This window comes from Macrobrachium rosenbergii, chromosome 25 (assembly GCF_040412425.1).
Source record: "Macrobrachium rosenbergii isolate ZJJX-2024 chromosome 25, ASM4041242v1, whole genome shotgun sequence".
In the NCBI taxonomy this organism is placed as follows: domain Eukaryota; kingdom Metazoa; phylum Arthropoda; class Malacostraca; order Decapoda; family Palaemonidae; genus Macrobrachium; species Macrobrachium rosenbergii.
This window is the reverse complement of record NC_089765.1, coordinates 24,566,910-24,577,515: the sequence shown is the minus strand read 5'-3', so window position 1 is coordinate 24,577,515 and position 10,606 is coordinate 24,566,910. Positions and strand designations below refer to the sequence as shown.

The window sequence follows — 10,606 nt, the reverse complement described above, 5'->3', positions numbered from 1 at the left end:
ATGTAAATATATACATATATCATATACATAAATATATATGTATGTATATATATAATACACATACATATATATATATATATATAAAAAAATATATATATATATATTTTTTTTATTTATATATATATAATACAAACACATACATACACACACACACACATATATATATATATATATATATATATATATATATATATATATATATATATATATCAGAGATACGCACAAGTTTACCCAATGACCTTTGTTTCCCACTGGCACGACCTAATCTTGCAGGAGAGCGCTGGGGCGAAGTCTTACCCGACGGCTCCCTAACGGGATTGGTTGGGATGGTCAACAGGGGAGAGGCAGAGATGGGAGCCACTAACATCTTCGTTTCTGTGAATCGACTGAGCATCATTGACTTTAGCAAGGACTATGACTCGGAGGTGAGGAAGAGAAAATATAATGATGAATGTGAATGTTTGTGACTCTACTTAGCATACTTCATATATATAAATATATTATAAATAATATATATATATATATATATATACGTTCTATATACTATGTTCTATATATATATATATATATATATATATATATATATATATATATATATATATATATATATTATATTTATGCATACACAAATAACATATTTATTGCACATATATATATATATATATATATATATATATATATATATATATATATATTTATATATATATATATACATATATGTGTATGTATATACATTATATATATATCTATGTGTATATGAACACAAATATATATATATATATATATATATATATATATATAATATATATATATAAAATATATTATATATATATACTGTATATTATATATATGCATATACAAATAACACATTCATCTTCACATCCCACTAACCACATACTACCATCAGTCTGAACATTCTCAAACGTAAAACTCTCCTTTCTTTATCCACCAACAGAGCAGCTGCTTGCTGGTGAAAACAGAGCCACCTTTACCCAAATGGCAGGCTCTCGGGTTCCCTTTCCAGCTCTGGACTTGGTTCGCCTTTCTCACTGGTCTGCTGATCTTCGGCCCATTGTTAACCCTGCTGGCACGATGCAGCATTAACTGGTAAGAATAGATTAAAATAGAATCTAAGATATAAGCCACAGGCCAAGCGCTGGGACCTAGGAGGTCATTTGGAGCTGAAATGGAAATTGACGGTAAAAAGGTTTGAAAGGTGTAACAGGAAGAAAGCCTGGCAATTGCACTATGAATCAATTGTTAGGAGAGGGTGGAAAGGAAGGTGGAAGAAAGAGAATATAAACGGAGGTACAGTAAAAGGCATGAAAGGGGTTGCAGCTAGGGGCCCATAAATTGACAGTAAAAAGGTTTGAAATGTGTAACATGAAGAAAGCCTCGCAGTTGCACTATGAATCAATTATTAGAAGAGGGTGGAAAGGAAGATGGAAGAAAGAGAATGCGAACGGAGGTACAGTAAAACAAATGATGTGGGTTGCAGCTAGGGGCCCAAGGGACGCAGCAAAGAACCTTAAGTAATGTTGCAGTGCACCGGATGAGGTGCAGTTACGGCACTACACTCCTGCAGTGTGTCAACTGGAAAGTAGTTCCTCAGATCACATTTCCCACATTTTAAAACCATTGAATTTGGGAGTATTGAGGATGGTACTTCGAAAAGGCCGCTGTGCTGTTTACAATTCTACTATGATAACCTTTCAAAGTGGTATCCAGACCGCTGTCATCAACCAAGCTTTAAATGTCCTATAAGAGCGTTGATTAAAAAAAAAAAAGGAGAAATACAATTTTCTTAGCTACCATTCTGAAAGGGCTATCAGGTTGAAATATACTGCTTTGGAAACAACAAATATAATGGCAATAAACAGAATTTGCTACCCCAATTGGTACCAAATCTTGGCTGGCTCAAGAACTAAGTTCTAAGGCCAGCCCCGATTCTGATAAAACCGCGTTAACAACTGATCTCTCAAGAATTATTTATTTTATCCCAAGGACCCTTTTTAGTCAACCCCTTGAAGAAAACAAAATAATCGTAACAACAATAATAATAATAATAATAATAATAATAATAATAATAATAATAATAATAATAATAATAATAATACCCCAAATTATAACTCAGCCCAGGACTCTTAAGTGGAAGGAAAGGGTACTGCCAACTGAGTCCCAGGTAATTAAAAAAAATTGGAACCTGGCAACTGACACAATTCCGTAGGTACTGTTTAACAACCTAGGCTCCAAAACCCAGGTAACTCCATAGGTATTGTATAGGAACCTAGGTTCCAAAGTCTTTTATGACATGTGTTTTAAGTTTTCAGCGCCCTTGCCTTTCTCTTGAGAGACCTTTGTGCGACCCTGATGCGAAGGATTTTATCTCTGTTGATATGTGATTTAATATTAATTTCCGTCATATTCACTCGGAATGGGTAATCTAAAATGCTATCAGCTGAATTACTGGAAAGCTGGGAAAGTGGATAAAACTTGCTGGCATGCAAGGTGGGCAGCCCACCTTGCTAATTCCTTAGATACTGTGTTAGTACTTAAGTTTGTAACATTTTTATCCTTGTGATTCAGTTGGTAGCGCCCTTGCCTTTCAATCAAGAGTTCCTGGTTCGATCCTGAAGTCAAATAAAGGTATTAGCACGATTTACAGTGTTCTTTTCGCCCACCTACACGTACTTTAAATTAAGAAGATAGTAAATTCTCATTATATCAATCCCAAACACTACGTTGATTTCCACACTTTCTATTAATAATTAGTAAATTCTCATGACATCGAAAAAACATGATAAAAGTCATACATTTTATCGCTTCCACAGCCCTGCAAGTGACAAGGCGTTCACCCGGCTCTCGTACAGTTGGCTATACACGTATGGTATGCATGTCGCCGCGGGATCGGTGCGCACTCCAGTGCAGACGAGCATCCAGGTAAGACTCAGGATGGAAGTATTTCATTCCACGGTTATTAGCCTGGGTGGAAATAAGGACTCATTTGGCGGCTCAACTCCGTCCTCCTTCTCCCTTCCACTACGATTTTCGAACGTAGGAACAACTCAGTTATGAAAATAATGACAGTAGAGAAATGTTGCAAAAAATAAAGCTACAGTGCATGCTCTGTAATAAAAAACCAACGACAAAATTTTAGCAGCACCGTATGGAAATATTTAATATTTTGTTTGTGTGAAGGTCAGGTTTTGCAACACCCTTGCTCCCCAACCGCCCAAATGAAATCTGTTATAACTGGGGTTGATTCACTCAAGTTCTTGATTGTAAAGGTTACCCTCTGTTGAGACACTCAGAAATTGCAAGTCTACACTCAGAAGATAAGAGAACAGTATTATCTGCATAAGCAATAAACTTATGCAGACCAAGCCACAAATCACAATAAAAAGTAATGGGACAAGAGCGCTACCTTGTGGAACACCAGAGATTTCATACCAACCGAATTTCAGACCACGATTTCTTATTCTGCATACTCATGTAGGACACATTGATTAAGAGGCTGGGACTCTTAAGCGTGGATTGTATATCCCGTAGATTTTCTTAGTAGCAACCCGAAAATCATGGTTAACCCATTATGTATCATATAGCAGGACTATCTTTGTTGTTACTGATCAGATGAAAAGCCATGAGCTTGCCTGGCAAGTGCCAACAGTATAAAAATTCTAAAGCAAATCAGTAGAAATAAAGAAACAGCCACTGAAAGATACTGTATTCATCAATTTCCTTTCGTCTCTTGCAGATTTACCTCGCCTTCTTGTCCATCTACTGCTTCATATTCACTCTAGCCTATTCGACTAACCTGACAGCCTTCCTGACAGTGGAGAGACCTCCAGTCGGAATGGAAGCCATCAAAGAGCTTCCGCAGTCAGGAGTTTTCGTGATTGGTGTGGATAAATACTACCAAGAAATTCTGCGTTCTTCTCCAGACACAAATCTCCAGGTTGGTATGGATATTTCGATTATATTTTTCATATTATTACAATAATCCTTTCAAAAACTAACTTCCAGGAAGTCTGTTTGTACCAGCTGTATCTACCTTAATAGACAGTACTCAAAAAATACAATGATTTTGTTCATGTTATCATAAGTTCCGTAGAAAATAACTTTCAAAACGTTAATGACCAGCAGTCGCATCTATCTTTCTACCCTCATCAAAATCGGTTTGAAAAAGAAATAATTTTTAGCGATATTATTAAAAAAAATTCAAAGTTGTTTTCGAAGCTAAACGATAATTCATGAATTTGGTAGAAGGATTCATTTCTGAACTGCACCAAAGCTCTAATGTTTACATGATTAACAAGTTTTGACAGAATTTGTACTGATACCACTGATGATGGTCGTCGCAGTTTTGCCTACATTAGAAGACTAGTTCTCATCTTGCTTTCATTTTCTTTAACTCGACGCCACTGACGCACAAACACTGTGACCATCTGTAGGTTAATGGGTATGAGGCTAGCAAGCTCATCCCAAATATCAATGCTAAGAAACTTATAACACAGCTTGGTACTCTGGTATGGAAATCACTGAGTCTTAGTGAAGATAGCCTAGCAACGTGCTTACAACAGACCTTGGTATATGGGTGCCTCTGAGTTTTAGTGCAGATGACCTAGCAAGGCCATTCCGAATATCAAATCTTTAAGACTTCAGCAGACCAAAGGGAGTTGGTGTGAGTATGAGCTACCAACCTCACCCCAAATACAAACACACAAAAACTTGCAAAAGAACTTATGACCCTGGTATGAGCACCAATAGTTCTTCGTTGGACGAGTGGGTTCCGTTCTCAGCTAGCACTCTGCTGGCCGCGAGTTCGAATCTCCGACCGGCAGGTGAAGAATTAGAGGAAATTATTTCTGGTGATAGAAATTCACTTCTCGCTATAATGTGGTTCGGATTTCACAATAAACTGTAGATCCCGTTGCTGGGGAACCAATTGGTTCTAAGCCACGTAAAATAAATCTAATCCTTCAGGCCAGCCCTAGGAGAGCTGTTAATCTAAGGTATACTTAACTTATGAGCACCAATTGTCGCAAGAGCCAACAGAGGTCAAAAAAGTGGATGACTGGGTGATTGACAGACATGACACTATTAAGTACCAATTAATTCGTCAACAGAATTCGTGAGAAATGACATTATTCCTTGTTTCCAGATTATGGCCAACAGCTACCAGGTTCACCAAGAATCTGAGGATATATTCCGACTGGTCCAAGAGGGGAAAGGAGTCTTCATCGATAACCACGGTTACTTGGAATACACAATTCTTACAAAATTCACAAAAAGGGGCGTGGCTTCGCTGCGGATAATGAAGGTAATCATAAAGCCAAATCTATTTTTTACAAAATTCAAATTGTACAACTTTCCTACGCGGATGAAATTTTTAGAGAAACTGTCTCAAGGTTATGACAGTTTCTGTGGGAGCAAATCGTTACTTTTGAACTGAATGCCCCTTAGTTTATCATCTCTGAAAGGTCACCTGATATACACACATACAGTCATGCATACATACATACTGTACATATATATATATATATATATATATATATATATATATATATATATATATATATATATATATATATATGATTCATTCAGCTCTGTTGATCCATTCATGAAATATCTTGCTAATACATATACTCGCATAAGAAAGACGGGTGAAACTATAGCTTCCACCTAATTTTGTCTGTGGAAGCAACAAATATTAATCAGAGCATCACCCGTCTCTTCAGGAATGTCTGTCCTCTCACCCAGTAGCCATGGCACTCCAAAGACATTCACCACTGAAAGGAAAGATCGACAAGATCATCAGTCGACTTCTGTCTGGCGGACTCATTAGAAGATTTTTCCTCAACTCCATACGACTGGCAGCATCAGCACAGGTTAGGGCGGAAATTTTTATCCATTGCTATTTTCCTACGGTTCTTTCTCAGCTGTAGGACGTTGTAGGCCATCAGAAAAGGATTCCAAATCTATCCTGACAGACACCTTTAGACACCTTGTTCAACTTCGTTGCTGAAGAAGATGGTTCAGTCAAAAGAGGAGCTGAACAGCATATAGCAGCTACAGTTCTGCATGGATCTTATTGAGGCCAGCAACCAAAGGCTTTGGAAGAAGGACAAAACAACCATCCAATCCTGCGAAGGAGCCCATGCTTCATACACGCCAGGAGAAGTAATGCTCAATAGGACTACTATACTGTATTGTATGGTATTTGTGTAAGCCTAACATCTCTTTAATTCTGAGTGCTTTTCAATAAGATATAATGATTCAACAGTTAAAAGATGAGTGTTACAGTGATTATTGTCTCTAATTCTGGAGCCCACCCATATGACGGGAAACAGCCTATTATTTTAAAAATGAACACAGCCTATCAACCTTTCTATATTTCCTGTAAATGTATATCTACGCCAAGCTCATACATATCTTGGGATCCTCTTCATTTTCATCCAAACAGAACTCGGAGGGAGGCATGGAGGAATCGAACTCAGACGGCAGGAAAGAGAGCATCACCGTCCCGCTAAGCCTGGACCACATGCAAGGCATCTTCTTCATCTGCGCCATAGGATGGCTGGTCTCGATCGGCGCCTTTCTCGTGGAGTCCATGTCGTCTGTTTCGTTATTCGAGGATAAACACGAAGAAAGGGCTTTCGTGAATGGGTGAACAGGCAACCGTTCCTCGCTATATAGAATCGATTGTCATCAAGTTTTCGCCCTCCTCTCTCTCTCTCTCTCTCTCTCTCTCTCTCTCTCTCGCTATTTCTTGTTGTCGGGTCGATAAGCAGTGACAACTGATTCATTGATCGCAATTCAACTTTATTTTGCACGAATAACATTCACATCGAAATAACATTTGTTTCGAATTAAACTATATCAGAGTTGAATCATTGAAGAACAATCTATGTTACTGCTATTTCATAAAACTACATTATATACAGTTACGACTACGCTTGAATTGAAAACCTTGTTTATTTCTCAGAGATGTAATGTAATTAATTGTTATCCCCAATAAACTATTTTCCATATCTAATTGTGAATTTCTTCTTTGTTGTACTGTAAAACAAGTTAGTCATAATGATTTTTGTTATGTGACTGTCTACTTATAAATGTATATAAATAATAAATAATCAAATATACATGATATATATATATATATATATATATATATTATATATATATATATATATATATATATGTGTGTGTGTGTATACATATATATAAGTATATATATATATATATATATATATATATATATATATATATATATATATATATATATATATATATATATATATATATATATATACCACTCGATGACTCGTTACGGAATTCCATATGCAACCTGAAAGCTTTAAGAGGAGAGTCGGGCCCTATCTGTGATGTAGAATAAGGTCCAAAAGACGACATCCTAATTATGAACAAAGCGGTTTAGCCAAATGACTACGAAGGGCAGGGCATGTTGCACTTCCGGAGGTTGAGTATCACAGATTGTGGTACCATCTACCAACGGGTAGATTATTGAGAGGAAAGGGCAACACGTTGGAAAGTCTACATAAACCGGACTTTAAAAACTTGAACCAGAACAGGACTGAGTTGGACCAGAGCAGAGCGACAAGTAGGCATTGTAGAGTCACAGTCAGGACCGAGAGTCTTGGAGTGAGTGGGTGCCCAGAAAAGTTGGTTTTCGATCTTATTCTTTCCGTCGATTCACTGGGGATCGTTTATGACGATCTTATGAACGGAGCGGGTCAAAAGGCCACAGAATGCCAAATGCACAAGTCAAAACGTACGCTGAACAAATGCCCATCAACCATCAAATGTCCACAGGGTTTGAAAGGGGTAGTGAAATTCAAATTTCAAAAGGAACCACTCACCTTTCTAGAAGCATAATGCATCAGGTATTTGAAAAAAAAAGTGGTCATAAAAGAACCTCTTTGCATTTAATCGGCAATGGTCTCAAGTGCCCGAATGTTTACTGGAACTATTCACTATGAATAAAACAAATATTATGGTCAAGAATTATCTCGAATGGTGTGCGTTTACTGGAACAGTTCACTGCGAATATAAAGTAAAAAATCACTATAAAAATCGAGAATAGCCGTCTGCCGGTTTATCGATGGACATTATCTTCTCTCTTTATGCAAGAATACAAAAATACCCGTAAACTTAGCTGCATGTTATTGCTATTAATATTTCAAACGCTTGCATTGCATGCAATTTCTGGGCTGTAAATTGCCGTCCCTAAACTGTTAAACAGCGACGACTTCCATTCTCTTCCAAATGGTTCCATCTGCTCGATAACTTAACTCGCCCCAATTACGTAGCTTTTGCGGACATCGGTCTTTTGTTTGAAGGTATTCAAATCGTTCTTTCGTGTAATATAAAGAAAGCGAGAGGGGATTTATATTCCGCGTTGATCTGACTGTAAGACTCGTCCTCCTCCAAGAGATTTATGTGATTTCCAAGCAAATGGTTCGATTTGACGATATCTAGTTGATATCGATCACAAAACGAGATGGCGCTTCTTTGTTGGCCAGAAATCCAATGTATTGGGGATTCGTTTGGTGAAGGGCAAGTGATCTAAACAAATTCAATGGTAGTTTTATTTGCATGCACTTAAATAAGGTTCAAAGGATTGGACGGAAGTCAATATGCAACGTTTATTTCTAAAAAAAAAAAAAAAGACAAAAAACTTTTACTGATCGCAAAAACAAAAAACAATCGGATTCCACTCGAAAGTATGTAGATTCAGTTGTCATCTAAGAATGGCATTGTTTTTGAATCGACAGCTTGTCAATTTTTATTTATTTACGTTTTTTATTATTCTTTTTATTACACTTTCGAGTTTGTTTTTGTTCAGCGCTGTTGTTATTCTTTCTGGCGAAAAAAAAAGTAATAACAAATATTTTTTTTAAGTTTTGTTTTATATTTTTCTACCGAATCCTAGATAGAGACTTAGTGGTCATGCTAACTGCCCCACCAGCTAAAACACTAGGATCGATTCCTACGGTGGTTCTGTTGACCAAAACAGTGAATTATGTACCTAAGAGTTAGTCAATTAAGGTGAGTCGCAACCGGTGTTAAAAAAGGACATGGAGCTAGCAACCTCATCCCAATAATTCTGCTGGAAACCGGAGATGTGGCTTCTTATGGAGCTACCACGCTAAAAAAAAATATAAGGTTTATTATGCTATACTTATTCTATTTATATTTATAAGAATTTTTGTTGACAAACAAGTCTTCCATTCTGCATTATGAAAAATAACAGACTTTGCTGTTTTGATAATATCCTCTTCCTATTTAGAAAATCTGTAGGTATATTAGTTGTGATAAAATTTATTATAGATGCACCTTATTACCTCAAAACGTCATACATTCTTTTCCTTGTTCTTATTCTTCTTCTTGCCCTTTTGTAGTAATAAACCTCTAACAGTAGCGAAGGTTTCATCAAGCACTACTGGTTATGGTGTATATGTAACTTGGTCCTCCCAGAGGGATTGAACGCTTGAGATGGTTTCTCTTCCAAACCAACGACCATCGCACTGAGCATCATGAATTTATGCCGTCAAGCCAAGCACTAGGGCACATTCAGCCATTCAGCGCTCAAGACAGTGAAAAGATGGAATTGTAGTGGCTGGACAGCAAGATGACGAGATCCAGAAAATAAAGGAGATGAAGACCTGGAATCTAAAGGAGGCAATGGAAGACAATCCTACAGTTGCACTAAGAAGTAATAGTTAAAAGAGTTCGGGCAGCAAGACTGAAGAAAGGAAGCGGGAATGGAGGTAAAGTAAAAGGCTAAAAAAAGAGGTATACTGACGGCACTAACCCTCTACGGAATCAAGACTCAAGGAAACTGGTAGTGGACATGAGATATCAAGGCCCTTCAGGGAATACCTCCTTCAGAGTCAAGATAGATCAGGACAACTAAAGAATGGAACCTCTGCAGTGTCTGCCAAGACAGATTTGTTTCATTTTTGAGCGGAGCTCAGCTTCTGCCTGGTACTCCATTCACAATTTATATAATTTAATTCTTGTGCATCCAAATAATTACACTCATTCCATCCCTCTCCAACAAGCACAATGTCTGGGAGAGTAATGGAACATAAAAAGCCAGAAACGGGAATGACAATAAACTTCGGGAAATTGTTTCTTAGCTCTGCTATGGAAATTGATTCATGGGTGCTGGTCCCTTTCCCCCGAATGGGAAAACTGAGCTTAAGGTTAATTTTAAAGTAAATGTTGTTTCTTGACGAAACGTCTTTTATCTCTGAATTAAAATCAGACGCTGCAGAATCTTTTATGATAGGATAAGCTTTTTTTTTACATACGTTTTATAATGTGTGCTCAAGAAAAACAATGAATAATGCGTTTATGAAAATACGAGAGTGTCCCTTGATTCGAAAAATAAAAGAAAACAAGTTGGTGTCTGGATTATATTGATTATTGAAGAAGCTGGAAAGAGGACCAATACTGATTATCAATAATGCAAAATACTGTGTCATTCTTGCCCTAGGAATGTTCATGAAATCTTTACATCCCTCCATTGCCGTGAATATAAAAGTAAAGCAATCAGGAGCCATTTGCTCTTTCGCATTAC

The 10,606-nt window shown here is 37.1% G+C and overlaps 1 protein-coding gene across 1 annotated transcript; it reads left to right on the top strand.

Annotated features, from left to right (window-relative positions):
- The first annotated feature begins 350 nt into the window (after nucleotides 1-350).
- LOC136852203 (glutamate receptor ionotropic, delta-1-like) lies at nucleotides 351-6,979 on the top strand. Its single transcript, XM_067126648.1, has 7 exons — nucleotides 351-425; nucleotides 956-1,107; nucleotides 2,832-2,940; nucleotides 3,755-3,955; nucleotides 5,162-5,320; nucleotides 5,739-5,888; nucleotides 6,464-6,979. The coding sequence occupies exons 1-7, from the start codon at nucleotides 351-353 to the stop codon at nucleotides 6,668-6,670; spliced, it is 1,053 nt and encodes a 350-aa protein (XP_066982749.1). The 3' UTR covers nucleotides 6,671-6,979.
- Nucleotides 6,980-10,606: the final 3,627 nt, after the last annotated feature.

Excerpts from the sequence above, each read along its gene's own strand:
- LOC136852203 (XM_067126648.1), top strand. The coding sequence starts at position 351 with ATGGGAGCCACTAACATCTTCGTTTCTGTGAATCGACTGAGCATCATT. Across the intron at positions 2,941-3,754 it reads CAGTGCAGACGAGCATCCAG|ATTTACCTCGCCTTCTTGTC; the intron begins GTAAGACTCAGG and ends CGTCTCTTGCAG. Across the intron at positions 5,889-6,463 it reads GACTGGCAGCATCAGCACAG|AACTCGGAGGGAGGCATGGA; the intron begins GTTAGGGCGGAA and ends TCATCCAAACAG.